Source organism: Protopterus annectens, chromosome 4.part0, assembly GCF_019279795.1.
Source record: "Protopterus annectens isolate FY-2018-M chromosome 4.part0, PAN1.0, whole genome shotgun sequence".
NCBI lineage: Eukaryota > Metazoa > Chordata > Ceratodontiformes > Protopteridae > Protopterus > Protopterus annectens.
In genome coordinates this window covers 1,154,520,349-1,154,544,723 of record NC_056733.1, presented here as the reverse complement: position 1 = coordinate 1,154,544,723, position 24,375 = coordinate 1,154,520,349, and the positions used below count along the sequence as shown (strand labels likewise).

Here is a 24,375-nt window from a genome sequence, read left to right as displayed (position 1 = left end):
ACGGATTCATGGCAGCAGCAAAGGGGCCAGGGATATAGCGAGCTCACGGAGCTGGGATTAATGGCGTTAGCAGGCTGGGGGATACAGCGAGCCCTGAAACGGAGCCGGGCCCAGGATTAATGGCAGCAGCAACAACATGAGGATGGATTGAACAGAAGATGCCGAGCACTACTCAGGGTAAGAGAGAGAGTGTGTGTGTGTGTGTGTGTGTGTGTGTGTGTGTGTGTGTGTGTGTGTGTGTGCGATAGGAAAGAGAAAGTGAGTGAATCACTGAATGCAGGTTTGAAAGGTGAAGTGTGTGTGTGTGTGTGTGTGTGTGTGTGTGTGTGTGTGTGTGTGTGTGTGTGTGTGTGTGTGTGAATGATCGGAGAGAGAAAGTGAGTGAATGCAGGTTTGAAAGGTGAAGTGTGTGTGTGTGTGAGCGATCGGAGAGAGAAAGTGAGTGAATGCAGGTTTGAATTGTGAAGAGTGTGTGTGAACGATCGGAGAGAGAAAGTGAGTGAATGCAGGTTTGAATTGTGAAGAGTGTGTGTGTGTGAGCGATTGGAGAGAGAAAGTGAGTGAATGCAGGTTTGAAAGGTGAAGTGTGTGTGTGTGTGTGTGTGTGCGATCAGAGAGAGAAAGTGATTGAATGCAGGTTTGAAAGGTGAAGAGTGTATGTGTGTGTGAGCGATTGGAGAGAGAAAGTGAATTATGAAAGCTGACAAGATTCTGTGTGTGTGTCTGTTTATATAGATTGCAGCATCACTGTTCAAAACCTGCTGAAGTTAAATAGATGTCCAGTTTCACTGACAGAAAATGTATCTGCGTGTAAATGATTTACAAGCTTATTAATTTAAGCTCTCCTAAAAGTACACTATTAAGTAGGTAAGAAGAAGCAGTTATTACTGTGTTCTGTTTGGTTCACAAGGGATTAATATGTAAGCAGGCACTTGAATATATAATTCCCCTCCTTGTCTGTGCAGCATTTTCCATAAGTCCTAATATTACTTTTGATTTAAAATGCCCCAAAGAATGTGATCTAGTTTGATATGGTCCAGAGGACCTGGACATAGTGTCACTGGAGTGCACCTCAGAAGCCATTGTTAAAATTCCTATACTGTATTCATATAAAAATAGAATGAAAACAATTTTTTAGGGAGCCATTGTGTATGCTCATGCAATGTTACCTGAGGTAAAATGGTCTTGGAATCCTTCTCTTCCAGATGAATCTTCTCACAATATTTACTAGGTAACTGGTGTTAATGTTTTTGTTTTACAGAGGTATTAAGCTATTTTTATATGCTGTACCTAATACAGTTTTGTGCATTTATGTCTGATTTGTATTTTTATGCTTTTAATTATTTTGTTATGTTTTATTCACTGGGTTTCAGTAGTTGTATTGCAATTAAGGCTTGACCGAAAGTGAGTCCTAGTGGTCCAGCTCACCTGCCTGAAAGTTAAATCTGTTAAATGGTTTCATGGTCATTGGGAGTCCAGTTTTGTTCATTGGGAATTCATTGTAGTGATTTGTTGTATTGATTTGTCAGTGATGTAAAAATGACTGTGCAATATTTATGTATGCAAATTTTATGTTAAACAGCGTACAGATTTGTACCTATTTTTCATGGGCCTTGTCCAGATTTTTGATGTTTCCAGGTTGAGAGGTATGATGAGCGGACCCAAGAAAAGGAAAGTGGACAGAGAATGTCGAGTGTTCAATAAGGAGTGGACAACTAAATATTTTTTCACTGAACACCGATCATCTGCTGTTTGCCTGATATGCCAAGAAACTGTGGCGGTTTTTAGAGAGTATAATATTAGCCGCCACTTTGCCACAAAGCACGCTAATTATGCTAGCAAGCTCTCAACAAAAGAACTGGAAGCTGCTGCTGAGATGTTGGCAGCTAATTTGAAGGCTCAGCAAAGTTTTTTTCACCGTCAAACTGCCATTCAAGAGTCAAGTACCAAGGCCAGTTTTATGCTTTCATTCAAAATAGCAAAGGCCAGCAAACCACTGTCTGAGGGCGAGTTTTTAAAAGAATGTATGGTAGAGACAGCAGGTATTTTGTGCCCGGAGGCCAAAGACAAATTTGAGAAAATCAGTTTATCACGGCGGACAGTGACTCGCCGTGTGGAACTAATAGATGAAGATATCACCAGCAGATTAAACAAAAAGGCGAAGTCATTCACTTTTTATTCTTTAGCACTGGATGAAAGCAACGATGTCAAAGACACTGCTCAGCTCCTCATTTTTATCCGAGGAATCAACGAAACTTTTGAAATGACGGAGGAGATGTTCTTCGTTCCCCATTGCTGCAGTCCTTACTATTGGGTATAGTCCGCATCCAGTCGGCCCGAATACCAGAGTATAAGGCTGACGTCGGTCAGGGCGCATTAGACTGACGTCAGTACGTCAGGGTTCTAATGCGCATGACCGACGCCATATCCTCAGTCTTTTTTGCCGCGTGGTCCGATGCAGAAGCAGTTTTGCGAGTGCAGGTTGGCGTTCTGAAATCTTTCCGAGACCGGAGTTTCAGACCGAAACAGAGTTGGCTAAGTACCCCGTTGGGGAACATTTTGGTTTTTTCTTGCCTCAGTATTTTACCGGATGTCAGAAAAAGTGAATAACTGTATTTCTTGTGGGAAACAGATACCTCATAGGGATTACCATACCTTGTGTATACCTTGTTTAGGGCCTGAGCACGACGTTGTTGGTTGCCGCTCTTGTGCTAGGTTTAACAAACGCACTATTAAGAGGAGGTTAGACTGTGCCAGGTTAGTGTTTGGGAAGCGTTGCAATTATAAAATGCCGTCGGATGCTCCGGCCCGCTTCTCAAGAAGCGCAAGGACAAAACAGCGAAGCCTAGGGTTGATGAACCGGCAGTCCCGGACGTCGGTTCTTTAGAGGCTCAGTGGAGCCAGAGGTTTTGCCAGGAGTTTCCATGGAGTCGCAGGCAGAAACTTTACTGTTACAGGATGTGCCTTCTCAGGAGGTAGGCCAGGCTGGGGGGTCTTCTCAGGTGACTGTTCTTCCCTCTCTTCCCAAGGTAGTTAGAGCCTCTCCTTCTGTTGCCAAAACTTCTTTGAGAGGTAGGCCTAGTTTGGCTTCAGTGGGGGCTTCTCCTAGCATTTCGGGTTCTGTACCTAAGAAACATATGCTTAAAATGGCAGAAGATTTGATTACTATGATTAGAGGTTCTATGCCCCCGCCTGATAAGAGGCCTAGGGTAGAACCAGAGTTTGATAGTTTTGAACAGTGTTCAGAGGCTTCAGGGTCTTCTGCGGAAGACTTGCAGGAGTATCCTGCTTATTCTGATTCTGATGTGGATGATTCCACTCCTACAGCTACTCCTCCTGAGGATTTCTCATTTTCAGAGACTCTGCATTCCATGAGGGAGCACTTTAAATGGGAAGGCCAGGATTACTCTGATTCCAGGAAAAGGCTTAGGGAATTCTTGTTTTACCCCAGCATAGGCCCTTAGCTATTCCTCCTGTGTTGAATGTGGTGGAAGATGTTTTGCAGAGGCTTCCCTGAACCCTGACTCTTTGCCTCCTGCTCCTGTTAAGCCTGATAGGTATTATAGGGTGCCCGAAGCTCATAAGTATTTGTTTAAGAGTCCTAGGGCGGACCCAGAAACTATTTCTCAAGGGCCTAAAGGTGTTAAAGCTTCTGTGGTTAAAAATCCTGTTCCCACTGATAAAGAGGCAAGGGCTTTGGATAGGTGGGGAAAGAAAGTGTATACTTCTTCCACTCTAGCCATGAGAGCATTGAATTGTCAGTTTCACATGCTAAAATATCAGAATTACCTCCTTTCACAATTGAAATCTAAGGTGGATGCTTTGGCGGAGGGTATTGACTGTAAAGAGTTGCTGGATTTGGTTCATGTGTCTGAACAAGTGGGTAAGCATTCTTTGCAATGTGGTTTTGATGCTGTACAGGCCTCCTCGAGGGTGGCCGCTACTAGTTCTGTTCTTCGCAGGCATGCCTGGTTGAAGGATCAGAATTTAGCTGAGCATGTTAAGACAAGGATTTTGGATGCTCCTTTACAGTCTGATGTGTTGTTTGGATCGCCTGTGGAAGCAGTTTTAAAGAAAATGGAGGACAAAGCTAAGTCTATGCAAACTGTTAAAGATTTTTTGCAGGTGCAGCCACCGAAATTTAGTAGAAATTGGCCGGCTAAGGGGTGGACATATCCTGCTTTTGATTCCCAGTCTAGGGGTAGGTCTAGACGTGGTAGGGGCAGGGCTCAAGGTTCTTTTAGGCCTAGAACAGGGAGTTCACCTGCTCAGACTTCTGGTGAGGGCAGGGGTCAGTCCTTTCGTAAACAGACCCAATGACCTGTCTTTTCAGCTGCCAGTAGATTCCCGTCTGGCAGCTCCTTTGGGAGGAAGACTGTCTCTTTTCAAAGAAAATTGGGATTTAATTACTCAAGACAAATGGGTGTTGGATATCATTCACCACGGTTACAGATTTTATTTCCATACAATGCCCCCTTTCAAAGGCATGCCAGACGTTCCTCCTCCACAAAGAAAAGAGGCTCACAAGCAAGTTTCTCAATTACTCCAGATAGGGGCCATTCAGCCAGTCCCTGTATCAGAAAGGGGCCTAGGATTTTATTCTCGCCTGTTCCTAGTACCAAAGAAAGGGAACACGTGGAGACCAATTTTGGATTTATCTCTCCTCAACACTTTTCTGGACATTCCCAAGTTCAAGATGTTGACGTTACAACAGCTTTTACCTCTGCTGGGCAAAGATCACTGGATGGTAACTCTAGATCTCAAGGAAGCTTACCTTCATGTGCCTATAAGGCTAAGTTGCAGGAAGTATCTGCGGTTTCGAGCTGGAAATTCTCATTATCAGTTCTCTGCATTGCCCTTTGGCTTATCTACTGCGCCCAGAGTATTCACAAAGGTTCTGGCTCCAGTGATAGCTTACTTCAGGCTTCAAGGAATTCAAATCTATCCTTACTTGGACGACTGCCTGATTCTGGCTCAAGAAAAGGAAGACCTTGTACAGCATCTGGAACATGTTATAGCAGTGCTAAGATGCCTAGGGTATTCTGTGAGCGAAATAAAGTCCAGTCTAGTACCCTCTCAAGACATGTGCTTTCTGGGTGTGAGACTGAATACAGCAGCCCAGATGGCCTTTTTAACCCCGGACAAACAACAGAGTCTATCACTTTACTTCCATCAACTATCTCATCAGTCCGTGCTGACTGCAAGGACAGTCCTTCAGGCATTAGGGTTCATGGCATCTTGTATTCTGGTGCTTCCCAATGCCAAACTGCATATGAGGAAGCTACAATGGTATCTCAAAAATGTATGGACACAGCACTGCCAGGATTTGGACACTGTCATTCAAATAATACCTTGCCTTCAAAGAGAATTTTTGTGGTAGGCTCAGGAATGTCACCTAAACAAGGGACTCTCTGTGACCCGGCCAGAGGCGAGTCAGATTTTAACGACAGATGCCTCGGACATTGCTTGGGGAGCTCATCTAAAGGAAAATGGATACAAGACAAGTGGCCTGCCAGACTACTGCATCTACATATCAACATGAAGGAGATGTTAGCAGTCCAGTTTGCATTAATGGCTTTCAAGGAGTTACTTCTTCCAGGGCAGGTGTTGATTCTAACAGACAACACAACTGTCATGTGGTACATCAACAAGCAAGGGGAACACATTCTTATCCTCTATGCAGGCAAGCAATGATTTTATGGGAGACTGCGCTAAGCTTGCAACTAACTCTTCAGGCAAGGTTTCTGCCAGGAGCACAGAACTCCTTAGCAGATGTGTTAAGCAGACAAATCATGGATCCCCACGAGTGGAAACTGGATCTTCATGTATTTCAGAAATTGACAGTGTCATGGGGAACTCCAGACATAGATCTGTTCGCTTCTCCACTAAACCACCAGCTGCCACAGTATTGCACAAAGGGGTTTCATCACACAGCTTGGAAAGTGGATGCTCTGTCTTTCAGTTGGAAAAACCTTCATGTGTTTGCCTTTCCTCCTCTACCTCTTCTTCCAAAGGTACTATTAAAGGTCAGACAAGACAGGCCAAGGATGATTTTGATAGCTCCGGATTGGCCTCGGCAACACTGGTACCCACTACTACGGAGTCTGGTAAGGAAGCCTCCATGGCCTTTGCCTCTGATTCCTCATCTGTTATCTCAGCAGGATGGTCATCTGCTCAATGTCAAGCTTCACTCTCTTCATCTAACAGCCTGGCATATTCTGTGTTGAAACACAGCAGGTCTCAACTTCCTCAACAAGTTTTAAATGTGATTATGGAAGCTAGAAGACCTAGTACAAGGAAAGTGTACGCAGAAAAATGGAAGAGATTTTTATTTTGGAGTACAGCAAAGAATTTGCAGGTTTCTGAGCCTAATTTGAGTGCGGCTCTTCAATACCTTACTGAGTTATTGGACAAAGGTTTGTCCTTCTCTTCTATTAAGATTCATGCTGCAGCAATTTCAGCTCACTATGATTGTGACCCACCATTGTTTTCGCATCCTTTGTTCAAGCAGTTTCTCAGAGGGGCAAAGAATATAAGACCCCCACGTGAGCTCCTACTCCTGCTTGGGATCTCAATTTTGTGTTGGAAAAACTTACTCTACAACCTTTTGAGCCTGCGGCTACTGCTGAATTGAAATACTTGTCATGGAAGACTGCTTTTCTGTTGGCTATTACTTCTGCAAGAAGGGTGTCTGAGTTGCAGGCCCTTATGGCAGTAGAGCCATTTTTGATTTTTCATAAGGATAGGGTATCATTACGTACTAATCCTTCCTTTATGCCTAAGGTGGTTTCTAGTGTGGCTTTAAACCAGACTATTCATTTGCCTACTTTTTATGCAGACCCCCAAGATAAAGGGGAAAAGATTTTGCACACTTTAGATGTACACAGGCAATTGCGTTATTATTTAAGCAGGACTAAGGATTTTAGGCAGTCTCAGCAGTTGTTTGTTTCTTTTGCTTTGAGTTCAGGGCAAGCCTGTGTCAAAACAAACTATTTCTAGGTGGATTGGCTTTTGCATTGCATTTTGTTATTCCCATCATGGCAAGGAGATTCCAGCTGGGATTAGGCCTCATTCCACTAGGGCTGCTGCCACTACAACAGCATTTCTAAGGGGTGGCAACTAAGGATATTTTGGAAGCAGCTACTTGGAGTTCAGTGCATACTTTCTCTAAGCATTATCACCTTCCTATCTACTCTAAGTCTAGGGCTGGTTTTGCCACAGCTGTTTTGCAAGGCATGTTGTCAGCTCCTGCTTCTTTATGATTTGCCAGCCTCCCTTACCTCTGCTTTGGGATTCTACCCAATAGTAAGGACTGCAGCAATGGGGAACGAAGAACATAGTACAGTTTTGTACCTACCATAAATGTAGATGTTCGAGGATCCCATTGCTGCAGTCCAATTTACCCTCCCTCCTTCCCCTCTGTGTTTAGGGGTGGTTGTGTAGGTGAGGTTTCATGCTTATATTTTTTGTATATATTCTTGTATATATTGTACATATTTTTGGTGCAGGTATTTTGGGCCTTTGTCTTTTTAGGGTCTTCTGACATCTGGGGCAAGAAAAGACTGAGGATATGGCGTCGGTCATGCGCATTAGTACCCTGACGTACTGACGTCAGTCTAATGCGCCCTGACCGACGTCAGCCTTATACTCTGGTATTCGGGCCGACTGGATGCGGACTATACCCAATAGTAAGGACTGCAGCAATGGGATCCTCGAACATCTACATTTATGGTAGGTACAAAACTGTACTTTTTTGACAATGGAGTCTCTGCAAGGACAAACACTGGGAGAGGACTTGTTTGAACGGGTGTCTGCTGCCATCGAAAACATGAAGCTTCCCTGGAGTAAGCTTGTTAACGTCACCACAGATGGATCTCCGAATTTAACGGGAAAAAACGTTGGCCTGCTGAGGAGAATCCAGAATAAAGTGAAAGATGAAAACCCTGACCAGGATGTCATTTTCCTCCACTGCATCATCCACCAGGAATCTCTATGTAAATCGGTGTTACAGCTGAATCATGTTGTAAATCCTGTGGTGAAACTTGTCAACTTCATACGCGCACGGGGACTTCAGCATCGTCAGTTCATTGCGTTCCTGGAGGAAACTGATGCGGATCACCAGGACCTGCTTTATCACTCCCGTGTCCGCTGGTTGAGTTTGGGCAAAGTGTTTCAACGAGTGTGGGAGCTCAAAGAGGAGATTGGCGTGTTTTGGGAGCGGCAGGGGAAGACTGATGAATTTCCTGAGCTGAGCAACAAGAGCTGGATGTGTGACTTTGCGTTTGCTACGGACGTATTTTCACACTTGAATGAGCTCAACGTGAAACTGCAGGGGAAGGAGCACTTTGTGCATGACATGTACACAAACGTGAAAGCCTTCAAATCCAAGCTGGCTTTATTCTCCAGGCAGATTTTGAACAAGTCATTCACTCATTTTGCTAGACTAGCCACGCTGAAAGAGGCCGGAGCAAAAGTAAAGAAATACAGTGAGTCACTGGATGCACTGCACGGAGAATTCTGCCGTCGGTTTTTGGATTTCGACAAAATTGACAAGTCACTTCAATTGGTGGCCCTTCCTCTGTCACAAGACCCCGAAACAGCTCCAGAGGAGCTTCAGCTCGAACTGATCGACCTTCAGTCTGACCCTGCCTTAAAAGGGAAGTTCAGCTCTCTGAAACTAAATGACTTCTATGCTTCACTCAATGATGCCGCGTTTCCAAATCTAAGGCGAAAAGCGCAGATGATGTTGGCTTTGTTCGGCTCTACCTTCGTGTGTGAACAGACCTTCAGAGTCATGAACATCAACAAAGCCAGCCACAGATCCAAGTTAACAGACCTACACCTCAGATCCATCCTGAGAATCGCCACAACAAAACTAACTCCAGACTTTGATGCGCTGGCTAAAAAAGGAGACCAACAACACTGCTCCCATTAAAATGTGTGCGTCTCCGTGATACGCACGTTGTTTAAATAAAAAGTGCGCGCAGGTCAAATATAACGCTTCACAGACTGACTTGCTGCAACTGTTTCGTCCTTGCACTGGTTGTTGTTGACTTTTGGCACCGGGGAAACAAATTGAATAAAAGGAACAGGACAAGTACATCTGCATCTCCTACCATTTTTGAAAAAAAAGACAGTCAGGAGGAGAGTGATGGTGATATCCTGAAGGATAACAGAACTTTCAGTGCTTTAAAATAAAATGGTCATTTATTTGATTTTCAGTGTTTAAAGACTCATTTCGAAGTCAGAGATTTTATTGTAATGCTTTTCTTCATTTTCATTGGAAATTAAAGCACGTTTTCTCCATATCCCAAGATGTGTATTTTTTCCCCAATGAGGTGATGTTTTCAAAGCATGCCATCTATCTGCTCCTGTTCCGGCCCCTTTGTCAAATGTTAGAACTCAATGTGGCCCACGAATCAAAAAGTTTGCCCACCCCTGCTCTAGCGCCTCTAGTAGCAACCCACAGGGTTTATTAGGAACAATTTTCGAACATATTCCTAGTATACTGTATAATATTAATGTAAAGAAAAAACTCTTGTATAAGGAAACTCTTTTTATATTGAAATATAGCACTTTAGCCCCTAGGGGAATTAATATAGAATGTAACTGGAAAGTTTTTATATGAACTTTGAGTTTAAATATTTTAATTGGATAATTGTTGAACTGTTTGAATGATTGATTTATTGATTAATTGATTTATATTATTGTATAAATTATGTGCTGCATTTTTTCTGTATGTATTCTCCTTGGAAGGCTACTGCCAAGGCGCTAAAGGTTGGATTAAATTTTCATTTTGGAAGATCCTGGTCTTGCTGGTCATTTACATCTTGGATTTTATTTTTTATTTTTACTTTATATTCGTTGTGAAGTTTATTTATGTCCAGTGATCCTTCCACTACAGTGCCTAAGATTCTTAGGCTGGATTTTAGTCAGACTACCATAGAACAATTTACCATGTCTTTGGGTGAAGGAACAGGTGTACGACCAACCCAGGATGAACCGACTAATTTTTGGAAGACGTTCCTACAAAAAGAACTAATAATCCTGTATTGGACAACAAGCAGGCAATTCTTTATCAGCAGAAACAAGAGATATTTGATAAATTGGACAGATTAATGTCAAAAGAACTGGCAGTTCATTTGAATTAGCTTACAGAGATACTTGGAATTAGATATTACACCTCGTGGCTTAAGAGCTTTTAAAAATCCTACTACCCCTTTTGACATGCAAGATGAAAATGATAAAAAAATTCAGTCTAGGTGGGTAGCCACTGCCCACAGATGTTCTATTGAGTGGATTAATATACTGGTTGAGAGAGATAGACTAAAACAAGTTAAACTTCAGAATGACATTGCTTCTACTTGTGAATCCCTATCCAGTATATTAGGGGTTGAACGTATGGAACAGTGTTTACAGGACATACAAAATAAATTAATAGACTTTGAGAAGGAATTGCTGAATACTAAGAAATACAAGCTGCACCGTGACATCAAAAATTACGGTAGTGGCTCTGCCTTTTCCCGGTTAACCAATAAAAAGCGATGACAGAGGAATGTCCGGTTTGCTGATCAGGAAGAAGACCAGAGACATAATGGCGACTCGAGCTTCGGCTCCGATGCCTCTATTGAGTGGGAGAGTGAATCTAGGGATTATCCTGGCCTTCCACCAGCCCAGGATGCACGTTTTTTTACAACTAACATTTCAGAAGAACAAAAGAGCTGAATTTGCAGAGAGAGAAATGGCCAGAGGTGGTAATGCAACCTCAGAACTGGGGAATAGGCAACAGTTTGATGGACGGTCAGCAGTACAACAAAGGTACAAAAGAGGTAGATGGAATTAATTCCAAAATGGTGTGTTTAGAGACTGTAATGTGCAATAATAATCAAATGAATAATGTTGACGCATATGTTGTAAATTTATCGGGTTGCACACTAAGTGAAGCTGCATTTTCTACATTAAATCATGGTTTAAAATTCATTCCAGCTGTTATGCCTAGACTATATATATAATTAAGAAAGACATGTTTTGTTTGATACGTGAATTGCATCTAGCATGTTTTTTTAGGGATAAACAGAATGTTAGCAGCTTGGTGAATAATTTAAATAGTGTGTCTTATTCTGAAGATTCAGAAGAAAGTTTTTACTCCTGTGCCACAAATGATGAAAGTGATGGAAATTTTGAAGTTGTTAATGCTTATTGTAAGTTAGATACATCTAAGATTTTGGTTAAAAGTCAGTTTATGCCACCATTCACACATGAAGATATACAGAATTTTGCAGCTATGGTGGATTTTGCAGTAGAATCTGTATATTTAAATTTTATTAATAATAAAAAACTGTGTGTTAAATATAATTTAACCAAATTAGAGTGGAAGCATTGCAACAACTTAGTAAAAATGAAAATCTTGTCGTAAAACCGGCAGACAAAGGGAGTAAGGTTGTATTAATGCATTTTTCACAATATATACAGATGTGTCTTGATTTATTTTATTTTATTTATTTATTTTATTTTACATTTGTTGACCGGGCTAGTCTAGCTGGATTAATGTCCATTTTCAGTAGAGGCCCGGGGAGAAAAGCTCCACAGTAAGACATAATTTTACAAACATAGTTGTACAGAGGGTGTATTTAAAGACAGACTCTAGTACATAACATTTTCATAAAAGTCTAAAATGACTAGTAGCATCAACAGGAAAAAGTACATTAGATTCTTCTTTTTAAACATCCATCCATCGTAGTGGTATTGAGAATTCAAGACTAAAAGAGAAGTAAAGAAACATTAAGAGACTATCTTGTTATAGCTGGCAGGAGAGAGGAAAAGGCATGGAACCAACTAGGATTAGTCAGGGTTAGAACATGGGCAGAGCCACTGGGAATAAAGCCATGATTTTAAATGCTTCTTGAAAGTTGGTAGAGAGGTATTAGACATAAGTTCACTTGGAAGTTTGTTCCAGATGGGCGCAGTCCAGTTGGAGAACAGACTATCCCCAGCTTTGTTATTGGATTTGTTGGAAGCAGCTAGTAGTTTGGTAGCAGAGCATAGGGAAGAGATGTTTTTATATGGGGTAATAAGGGAACAGAGTATAGTGATATTAGTGGGTTGATGAAAGATTTTGTGGGTAATGGTTAGTTGCAGAAGTCGTATATGATTTTGTAATTCTAGCCAGCCTAGCTGTTTGAGATTAGAGCAATGGTGGGTACGAAATGGGGCTCCTGTTGCAAATCTGGCTATGTTATGGTAAGCTGTTGCTAGTTTGTTGAGGTTACTTTTTGTTAGGTTTGTATAGATTGGAGAGGCATAAAATAGGGTAGAGAGTAGATGGGTCTGTGCTAAAGTAATTCTGGCTGAGGGAGTGAGGAAGGCTTTAATTCTGTAGAGAGATCCAAGTTTTCTATTGACTGACTTGATAGTTAAGCTAACATGGGAATCAAATTTGAGGTTGTGGTCTATTGTGACACCAAGAAGTTTGGTTGTAGGATCAGGGGATATTATGGTGCCATTGTTAGAGGATATATTGAAGGAGAGAGAGGATGACTTATGTGATGGAGCGAATAGTAATAGTTTAGTCATTTTTGGATTCAGTAAGAGGCAATGTTGTTAGAACCAGTTTTCGGCTGCTATGAAAGCTTTTTGAGTGATATTTTGAAGGTCATTAATGGAAGAAGCTGAGCATATGAGTGTTGAATCATCAGCATATTGAATACAGATTGATTGAGGAAGGGACTTATCTAGGTTGTTTATGAAAATAGAAAAGAGGAGAGGTCCAAGAATTGAGCCTTGTGGTACACCTATTTTGATAGGAAGAAGAGATAAGTGATTTTCCCATCGCACTGCTTGTTGTCTATTATTTAAGTAGGAATCGAACCACTGGATAGCCTGAGCATCCAAAGCAAGAGATTTCAAGATGCTAAGTAAGAGAGTGTGGTTGACCATATCAAAGGCTTTAGAGAGGTCTAGGAATAGAGCAGAGGACAGTAAGTTATTATTCCGATTTCTATTAATATGGTCAGTGAAAGACAAGAGCGCAGTAGTAGTACTGTGATGAGGTCTAAAACCATGTTGACTGTCTGCAAGGAGATTGTTTTGGAGGAGGTGATTAAGTAATTGCCTATGTATGCATCTTTCCATGATTTTTGCTAAAGGGAAAGGTAAGGCTATGGGACGGAAGTTAGAGAGGTCATTTAAGTTGCCACCTTTATGTAATGGGATGATATGAGAGACTTTCCAAAGGATTGGGATACAGCCTTCTGTTATGGTACGATTGATTAAAATAGAGACAGGGAAGGCCAGTGGTTTGGCTGCAATCTGTAGGTATTCGGCTGGAATGAGGTCAGCTGAAGGGGTGCAAGGTTTTAGCTTGGTAAGTAATTTATGAATGAGATCTGTTGAGACTGGTTGTAGTTTAAATGAGGGGGGATTATTGTTTAGGGAGTTGGGTGCTTGTGTGGATGGTGGGGATAGGGATGAAGCTAGGGAAGTAACAGTATCTTTGAAAAATGAGTTAGATGCATCAGCAATTTGAATTGGGGAAGTTTGAGTGAGGTTTGAGGGTGTAGGTGTTTTGGAGTTACCTGGGTGCAGTAATTTGTTGATGCCACTCCAGAATTTTTGGGGGTTTTGATGTTGTGCATTTTGGACTTTTGAGTAGTAATGTCTTTTATCAGTGACTACCCGTTTCTTTGTTTGATTTCTAAGTTGTATAAAGGACATATGGTCAGTTGGGTTTTTGGTAGCTCTCCATTTGTCCCATATTCTATTTCTATGTAACATTTTCTGTTTGGTTTCTTTGGATAGCCAAGGAGCAGGCTTTGTTTTGGTTCTTGTTACTCTTGTAGGGGCATGGTGGTCAAGGATTTGAATGAATGTCTTGTTAAAGTAAGAGACAGCTTCATCTAGAGGCAAATATTTCAGAGGAGACCAGTTGCAAGCTTTTAGCTCTAATAGGAAGTTGTGTATGTTGAAGTTAGTTTTGTTCCTATTAGTTCTGAGTTGAGTATTGGTGGGGATGGGGCTTTTTTGTCGGTTGATAAAAGTGATTTGATGGTCACTGATATTATCAGGTAGTGTACCTGTGATATAACACATAGGGTTAGTGTTAACTAGGATCCAGTCCAGGATACTCTGTTTGGAACTGGTTTTATTTATTCGGGTTGGAATGGTAATAGTCTGAGTAAAGCCATAGAGGTTGATGTGAGAGGTTGGAAATTGGGAAATACAACAGTTCCAATCAATATTAAAGTCACCTAATAGTATAGTTTCCTGAGGGAAAGAGGTTGAGAGCCATTTCAGTAGGTTTTCTATGCTAATGATATTGTTACCTGGAGGGATATAACCACAAATGATGTAAATGGATTTATTTTTAATTTCTAGTTTGGTGATTAAGATTTCACTGTTGTTGAGTGAAGGTGGTCTAGACTCTACTAAGGTAACTAATAGTTCAGTTTTGTAGAGTATTGCTACTCCTCCGCCCTTTTTGATCTGACGATCAAGTCTTATGATGTTATAACCTGGTGGTAGTATGTCATTGTTCTTGGTGTCTACTTTTAGCCAGGTTTCAGTTAGGCATAGGATATCAAAGGAGTAGAGGTCTAGGAGAGCATGTAGTTGGGTTATTTTATTGTTTAGGCTCCGAATATTGAGATGAGCAATCTGGAGAGTATTGGTCTTGGTTATAGGATTAATAGGATCAGTAGGGTTGTTAGTTGGCATAATGGGTTGGTCATGGTTTGGGCCAGGATTAGGGTGAATGTTGCCATAAAGGCATAGTAGTTGTTGGTGACTATGTGTGTTTATGGGATGTCTTGAAGAAATTGTAAAAGGTTTCCAGTTTTGGAAAAATTTAATATGAACTGTTCTGTGGTAGTGAGGTGAGAGGTAGGGGGATGTTGATGTTATGTTGCTGTGAACTAGAGGTGTGTTTATAAGATGGGTAGTGGCCTTTTTTAGTGTTGGATGGGATAGAAATAATTTTCTGTTTTCAAGGTAGGTGAGGGAGTAAGAGATGAGGAGTGTGTTTAGCAGTATGAAGGAGTAGAGTAGGATGTATGATGTATTCATGCTAGAACTGTACATAGTGAGTGATAAGAGTGTAGTAAGGTGCAGGTGATAGTTATGTGTAAGGAGTAAGTTAGATTGATGCAAGTAAGTGTGGGTGGAGTTTGTAAGTTTGTAAGTGTGGGTGGGGTATGTACGTTGTTTTAAGGAAGTAGGTTCTTATTGGTGGAGGAGGAAGTAGGTTGGGCTAACTTTGTATAAGTGTAGGACCCCTGGGGGTGGGTGGGAATTGGGGGTGGGGTAGGGGAGCGGAGTGAGCCCGTAGGGCGAACGGAGCGGGAAGAACAAAGGAGAAAGAAAGCCAGGAGAAAAACAATCAGTAAGCTTGTTTGGGACCACACCCAGGGTTAGCTGAGCCCTTCTAGTGGAGAAGGAAAATAGTAGGATGTAAAAGGATGGATTTGATAGATTCTGTAGAAATATAGTGAGTCCAGATAGTGTGAAAAACAAATGTGTATAGGTTAGTATTGTCAAAACACTACAGGGGTCAGTGTTTGAAGAGCAGGAGGATGTAAGAAAACAGGAAAGAAACACAGGGTAGGACAGATATGATTACTTGAGGTAGATTCAAGGGAGTGGATAGTAAGCTTTAGAGAAGTTAATTCCCTACAGACTGGATTACAACTAGAGAGGGGAAAGCAGACTTATACTGCCATCTAGTGGTTGTATATTGTAATAGCTATTCAGTACAGGCTAGTCGAAATGAAGAAAATAATGTGGGAAAATAGAAACGGACACTGGTGAGAGGAGGGTGTTGAGTAAGGCAAGCTGCTGGCAGCCACGAGGCAGAGCGTTATCTTGTGACAAACAAATAGCGGTACTAGAAGTACATACATGCGGCAGGTTTTAGAGCAGGTGCTGCCTAGAGAATGGTGGCAGAGTCAAATTCCCTCTTCCTGGAGGAGCTTTAATGGAGCTTATTCGCTGGGCTTTGCTGAAACTTATAAAAAGTGCTCTGATAGGGAATATGAAACAGTTATGCATAGATTTAAAGATTTATTGCAGAAGCGAAAACCTTTGGGATATTTTACTAAAGATGATATAGATAAAAGATTTAACATTGACAATTGTGAGATGGCAAAATGTTACTGTTTGCCCAAGATACATAAGGACATTTTGCATCCACTGGGTCATCCTATAGTGTCAGCATGTAACTATTTTCTTAATAACATGGGTATATTTCGGCATGGTTTCCTTTTGCCATATGACATTAAACAAAGCTCTTATATTAAAGACAGTGCTGATTTTTTAGACTAGGTATATTACCCCTGAAATGGACTAAGGATATGTATTGGTTAACAGCAGACGCGAAAAGTTTGTATACAAGTATTAGACACCAGTATGGGGTAGAAACTCTGCATAATACCTTGGGAGACAGTCCCCTTGCATATTATGGTATAGAATTGGTAGAATTCTGCTTGAAGAATAATTATTTTAAATTTGACAATCAAATATTTCATCAATTGAAGGGCACAACCATGTGGGCAGCATTTTACCCCATATATGCCAATATTATGATGGGATTCTTTGAGCTTGAATTTCTTTATCAAATAGAGTTTTTTTTAAAGTATGTGGTCAAATATTATAGATATATTGACAATTTAATTTTTATATGTAAGGGGGGCAGAGATTAAGTTATAAAGTTTCTGGATTACCTCCAAAAAATAAGTTTATGTTGAAATTTGATGGTTTCCAGTTGGGAAATAAAGTGAAAGTTTGGGGTATTAGTGTAGAAGGAAGTAGGAGTGTGAAAATTGTCACCAAAGTATACCGGAAATTTGAGGATGGCCTGCATGTTTTGGATGCTACCAGTGGTCGCCCTCCCCATCTTTTGAAATCTCTTCCCTATGGAGAATTGATTAGGGTGAGGAGTCTGTGTAATAACACTGATGAAGTAAATAGTGAATTACAGAAAACATCACAATTCAATTGTTTATTAAAAGGGGTTATAGTACAGATGAAGTGATATTATCCTTAGATAAGGTTAGTAAAGGCATCATTTGTAAGTCTAATAGTGGTTATAATACCAAATATCAGGATAGATCAAAAGAAAAATCAGGTAACTTAAGGAAAATATATGCAGTTATGACTTATGATCTGCTGGCAGAAGAAGTCAAACTATCAAGTTCTATTGGACTTCCTTGTTTAAATACAGGGATTTGGTAGATATACTTGATAAGAATCTAAATTTGTCATTCAGAAGGGGTAAAACATAAAGGACATGCTAGTTCATGCTAGACTTATAAGACCTAGTATAGGTTTGAGTTATAATCCTGATCTTTTGGGAACATATCCATGTGGTAGATGTATAACATATCAGTATATAAGTAGGACATTTCATTATATTAATGGAATACATGTTCAACCTAATGCAAAGTTTTCATGCAATACAGAAGGTATTGTGTATGCATTAAAATGCCCATGTGGAATGTTCCGTGTAGGTGAAAGCAAAAGAGCGTTTAAAAACTAGGATGCAGAAACATGTCAGGGACATTAGAAATGAGAAAATAGAAAGTCCACTTGCAATGCATTTTAAAAAAAACATCATAATAACAACCCACAAGGTTTATTGGGAACAATTTTGGAACATATTCCTAGTATACAGTATAATATTAATGTAAAGAAAAAACTTCTGTATAAGGAAACTATTTTTTATATTGAAATATAGCACTTTAGCCCCTAGGGGCATTAATATAGAATGTAACTGGAAAGTTTTTATATGAACTTTGAATTTGAAATATTTTAATTGGATAATTTTTGAATTGTTTGAATGATTGATTTATTGATTAATTGATTTATATTATTCTATAAATATGTGCTGCATTTTTTCTGTATGTATTCTCCTTGGAAGGCTACTGCTGAGGCACTAGAGTTTGGATTAAATTTTCATTGTGGAAGATCCTGGTCTTGCTGGTCATTTATATATTGGATTTTATTTTTTATTTTTATTTTATATTTGTTGTGAAGCTTAATTAACCAACCTGAAGACCATCCAGATTTTACCAAACACATTGGTTATGGGGATTTCAGTTATCCCACCATCAGCTAAGGAAACATACTTAAGCCCAAAGTTGCTAGCACAAAAGTTCCTTGATTTTGTGAATTCAAATGCTCTGGAGCAAACTGTCCATACCCCAACAACAGGAACAAACATTCTAGATCTGGTCCTCACTAACATGTCAAAAAGGTGCACTGCTGCAACTGTTGGACCCTCATTAGTTAAAACTGACCACAAATCAGTCACCCTCGAAGTGACACTATCATCAGACCTCACAAATGGTGAAATCAGACTAAAAAACTTCACCAAGGCAAACTATACCCCACTAGGTAAAGGTATAAATGCATTCCAAGCCCCACCCCAAGCTGAAAGTGATAACTATGCCAAAGCTTAATCTAAAGTTCTATACAATCTCTTGCATAAGTGTATAGACTTGGCTGTAGCAGACAGTCAAAGCCAGAGCCCCAAGTAAAGTCAAGCTGTCATGGTGGACTTCCAGCATAGACAAACTCTACAATAAATGCAAACAGTTGCTGTCCAAGAAGACAAAGACAAGGACCCAATAATGGAAAAGCACCCTCCTCAGCCTTAGGGCAACTAAGACAACTTGTCAAATCTTCCAAGAGCTCCTTTGAGAGAAACCTAGCAAGTACTGCCAAGATAACCATAAGGCCTTTTACAGTTAAGTACATAACCTAAAGGGTAGGACCCAAGCAGGTGCAGAACTGGTGGCCAACAGTATCATGCACAGTGACCCCACAGAGATAGCAAACCTGCTAGCGGATAGGTTTGGCAAAAATTTTCACTCCCTTATCCCCTCCTAACTTGCAACAAACCCTCCCACAAACCCCCCCCCTACCTTACATGTCTGAAGAGCAGGTCCTGAAAGCCCTGTCCAAGGCAAAGAACAAGGCCTCTATGGGACCAGATGACATCCCAGGCTGTCTTCTAAACATGCTAAAACATGTACTAAGATCACAGTAAGTACTTTTTCAATCATAGTCTATCCACGGGGTTTCTTCCTGCAGAATGGAGAACAGCTACAGTTATTCCTCTCCACAAAGGTGGCCTAGCAACAGACCAAGGGAATTACAGACCCATAAGCCTGACAAGCCTCATCTGTAAGGCCATGGAACATATCATTATGGACCTCATAAATAAAGACATAGGTGACCTCCAATCCCTGGACCCTACCCAATTTGGCTTTGTGAAGGACAGATCCTGCCTGTTAAATCTGGTAGATTTCTTTGAAAGTGTGACCAAGGCCATTGTTGAGGGTGAATCTGTGCACACAGCACACCTTGACATGGCAAAGATTTTCGACACAACCATTCAGGCATTATCAATAAACTTGACAAACTGAATGTAAACCTCTTCTTTGTAAGATGGGTTGCTTAACTGGCTCACAAACCGGACACACACTATCAAAGTGGGTGACTCGACATCATCCAGCAGACCTGTTACCAGCGGGGTGCCACAGGGGTCAGTGCTGGGCCCCTTACTGTTTGGTGTATACTTTTCAGAAGTTCATGTAAAAAATGAAGGGTTGTGGCTGACCAGGTTTGCAGATGACTGCAAACTAGGTGCAATCATTGAATCCCCAAATGATGTCGGTATACTCCAGGATGGTCTCACACAGACCAACAACTAGTGTATTACTCACGGTCTCAAACTGAATGCAAAGAAATGCATCATCATTCCCTTTGGCACAAACAACGTCCCTTCACACTATCAAATCAATAACAATACCCTAAGTACCCATGAAGTTGTAAGGGACCTGGGATCACAGGTTGACCGTGACCTTAACTTCGGCTACCATGTGTCGGCCATTGTAAGGAAAGCTTTCCATTTAGCTCACTTGATTAGTAAAGGCATCTCCTCGACAGCAAAGGAAGTTGTAACCCCCCCCATACTCGGCACTTATCTGGCCCATAATTGAGTATAACGTCCCATTCGGTATGTACCATACTAAGCATCTGCAGCAGTTAGAGAGACCTCAGTGGTTTCTAACAGTGAAGATCAAGGGTCTCCAGCATGTGCCTTACATGGACCAACTAAAATCCTTGTCACTATACTCCATATTTTATAGACTTCTTAGGGGAGACATGCCTGGCCTACAGAACAACCCAGCACTTAAACCTAATGAACTTAATACAGACCCGTAAATCAAATGCGTCTAGGGCTTACTCATTCCAGGGACTTAAATGTGGCCTGTGACTTAAATAGAATACGCTGGAGGGACAAATTGATCTCCCAGTGACGGCCACATCTTTAGAAGAGGCTACCAGTTCATGTGAAACAGAGCACCTCTATGACATTGTTCAAGAGGAACCTGGATGAGTAGATGGGGCACTGTAAATTCTTACTGGGGATCGTGCCCACAACCTTTCTGGTCATGGACAGTCATCACTAAATGCAGTCTTGGGTATTGACTAGTACCTCTGCAGTATTACATTGGGTTGAAATGGCTAGGCTTAAAATGACCTCCAGGTCGATAGCCTAGTAATTTCCTATGATCTCCTATGACTAAGGAGCAAAAATTCAATCTTTTTTTTCTTTCCAAGAAGAAATAAATTGTGTCTAAACTTAGTTCTCAAAGCTGAAAAAAAATGTGGCTTCCAGTAAAATGAGAAAACAAATTCTTGCAAAGACATACAAGTGGTTCCTCAGAATAGTGCCTACACCACCATCCTTAAAAGTAGTCACCCCTCTGTATATTCCATCTGGTGGTAAATTCAGATGAAAATGAATCGGAAAGTGGACACAGTTATATGTTTCAAATTGCTGCCTCATATGTATGTATGTATAGCATGCCTCCTCACCCATAACCTCAAAAGGCAGTCACTTTCTAAGTACTCCTCTACTGTCAGACTGGGATGAAAGTGAAAGCACAGAACACAGTAACATTTTTTAACTTGTTACTGTTAGACATTTATCCATAGCATGCCTCCTACCCCATATCCCCAAGTAATAGTCACCAGTTTGACTGTCTGATGTTTGTTTGTGAGGAACATGAAAAAAAAAAAATTAATCTATTCCAACCTGTTGCCTCTAGATGTTACACTGCTCCTAGACAAGTTATAGTGTCCTCTGTGCCATAACTGTGAGGTTTCACAATAAGAAAAAATACAGAAACAGTATAAGAATTTGAGCAATAAAATTATAAAAAAAAAAAATCTTAATGAATGAGTGACAGACCTTTTCATAGGTTTATAGTTTGCTACTAAGCTTGCATTCTAAAGGACCATTGGAAAGCCTAGGCTAAATTCCCATTTGCTCCCAAGCACTGTCTGGTTAAGTGACTCAAGGTCAAACAGTAGGGACATCAGGGCTGAGGGGAATTAAACCATGCAAAACAGGAACTACGGAGACAAATCTTAGCCCACTACTCCATCGGCCAGACAGTAGAAATGGCCATAATTCTCATAGATTCATAGGTGGTAACTAGGCTAATGGCTACAAGCCAGGCCATATTTATCCCGAGTAGCACCAATTCTTGGTGGTTAGGTGAGTGAAGTTTGCAGAGATAAGGGTCTATGGTAGTTAATACCACCTTCCTCTGTCCAGGAGGGACATGGGCACCACCCAGGAGTGAATTTACGGTCACCCATCCATTATTCTAGGTTGCGTTTGAAGAGGGTGTGGGAGGGGCTCTGTTTCACATGAATTAGAAGCTTGTCCAGAGAAGTGGCAGTCTCTGGGAGATGCATTTATCTCTCCATCGTGACCTGTTCATGTCAGAGGCTAAGTTAAGATCTGTGGAACAAGTGACCCTCCTGCAGTTTGGTTTACGAATGTGTAGCATTTCCATCAGGGCTGGGTCAGAGACTGTCCTGTAAGCCAGGCACAGGTCACCCCTTGGGTGATGGAATACAGTGACAGGGCTTTCAGTCTTTCCTTATAAGACTTGCTTTGTGTACCTTGTAATTCTCAGCCTGTTATTGAATGAATCAGGGACAAAGCCAAACAATATTGAGGGACAGAGACCCAAAAACAGAGATTTTAAATGTTATTTTTATATGAACTTCGAAAGTCGCTACAATAACAGGTTTCACATTTTCTGAAGGATATGAAGTCTGAAACTCAACTGTTTGTCATTATTTACTCACTGTAGTCTTTACTGAATTGCTGCAGACCACTACTTTTATGAGGAACAAAGCAAAAAATGAAATCAAGGATGGTTGAGAGTTTATGGGATCAAAGTGGAACATGTAATAGTCTGTTAAGATTCAGTATGAGAATGCTCTTTATAATAACATGTAATGGAGGAATATATACTTTTCTGGTTACTGGCATGCCAGCATTTAAAAAAAATTACCTCATGAAACTGCCAGTCCTGCTCTTCCAACCACCAGCATCACATCCATTTTTTTCCTTTTTGAATTTGTGGTCTTTTTCTGCTCATTACTGTTCCACAAGCTGGACAACCAATCAGGTAGATTGTGGAAGGGATGGAACAAGAGGCTGCAGATTAATTGGCCATGTGTGGTATACAGCACCTCCGGAGAGAGTGCCACAGATTAGGCTGTTTTGGACAAGGGTGCGGCATGCCATTTATTTTTAAACTACACAAACGTGGCATTTCTTTGCTTTAAAAAAAATAAGTAATAGAGCACCTCTAACTGAATGGTGCCCTAGGCATTTGCTTCATTAACCTGTACATTAGGCCAGCCATGCTTGAGAATGAGGAAAACGTGTGTGAGTGTTTAGTTAGTGCTAAGATGCTGCTTTTTTTAATTTACTTTTGTTGTAGCTTGAATTAAATTAACTGTTGTATGGATTCTGTTGCTGCTTTTGGCCTGGTTCATGGTCTGAAAAAAAATATCCACATGCCCAGTTAACAAAAAAATGATACTTTGTTATCCTATCTACTGTAGCTGTGTATTTTGAGGTTGCATTTAACAAACAATGTTGTGTTGTTTTACAGCAAACTCATCGCTGGTTGCCCTAACCTACAGCATCTAGATGTTACATCTTGTCGTAACCTACCTCGAGGTTTGAAGCGGGACTACCGGGGACGACATGAAATTCAGCAGCTTTGGGACAAACTACAAACCTAAAGATTATACCGGGAACATTCCTTCACTTTGCCACATACATCAGAGAAAGCAGTTTGCTTAAACAGCAGGAAAAGTTATAGCAAATTGTAGAATCCATGTTGTTTCATTTTTTTGTTGACATTTTTACATCTTGTTCTTAACCTAGAGGCAGAAACGTTGACAAGGTGCTTCTCTGGGGGCTGCTTAGGCTGCGAGAGGAACCAGCACTTTAAAAAAAAAAAAAAAAAAACAGCAGCAGCTGAGTGGCTTGGCTTTGTCTATGTTAGAGGAATGTTGCCTGATTTAGTTGAAGCAGGGCAGAACTGGAAGTGAAAAAAGAAAGGAGCTCATATGTGAGGTGGTACAGATTTTTTAAGTACTGTAAATGCCAATGCTGCCTACCAGCCCCCAGTGGTATATCTTTTTGTGCTTTCTTGGCTAATATCTTTCTAATAAACAGTTTGACCTCTTTTTATAGGAGCAGTTTACCACTGCACACTGACTTTTAAAACCATTGTACAGGTTCATGTTTTTACAGTTTTTTTTTTAATACGGTATCGTATACATGTTTTACAGTCTTATGGGTACAGTTCCTTTGGTATAAGCTACAGGAAAGTTTTTACTTTTGTTTTGAACTGGCTTTGTGAAAGGATACAAAAAAGAAATGGCCTATTGCCTGATAACCTTTATGAAAACTCAGGTATGTTTGTATGTTTCTAAGTTTTTCCTTTTGTTTATATAAATGGTTGTGCACATTATATCCTTGTATAATGTAGTAACAACCAGCTACATTTTTCATTTCTGTTCATGCATCATACTTGACCTTGTATCATACACTGACAAACTCGGATTCAGAAAGTACCTTATCTGACTGAGCAGGTCTAAGTTGTAAGATGTGAATGCTTAGGTCAGTCCCACTTCAGTTTTGCAAGTGTAACAATTTAGCATTAAAATTATTGCAATATGCTGATATTTATAGAGTGATATATATTAGTTCAAAAGTAAAGAAGTGTGATTGCAAATGGACATTTAAATTAAGCAACACAGTCACATGAGTTTTAAAATTGCACTATTAAGAAGGGAAACTCCAGTCACTTGCAAATGCTTGGTATTTAACTGCCTACAGCAAAAACAGGCCAAGGCACAGTTTATCTTAGACAGAAGTTAAGTTCTTCTGGAAAATGAGACTCTGGCTTTGATTAAAAAGCAGTGTTGAGAGAACTTGTACTTCTTAGCTGCATTAAGACCTCTTTAGTAACATGGTCTGTGTGTTTAAAAAAA

General features: G+C 40.6%; 1 protein-coding gene across 5 annotated transcripts in view; it reads left to right on the top strand.

Annotated features, from left to right (window-relative positions):
- The window catches only part of FBXL6 (F-box and leucine rich repeat protein 6), a 1,251,928-nt gene extending 1,227,870 nt beyond the window's left edge, over positions 1-24,058 (top strand). For all 5 annotated transcript variants that reach the window (XM_044069116.1, XM_044069120.1, XM_044069115.1 and 2 more), the window contains one exon: positions 22,983-24,058. In XM_044069116.1, coding sequence (XP_043925051.1) covers positions 22,983-23,115 — 133 coding nt within the window. In that variant the 3' untranslated portion in view covers positions 23,116-24,058. The remainder of the gene's footprint in view (positions 1-22,982) is intronic.
- Positions 24,059-24,375: the final 317 nt, after the last annotated feature.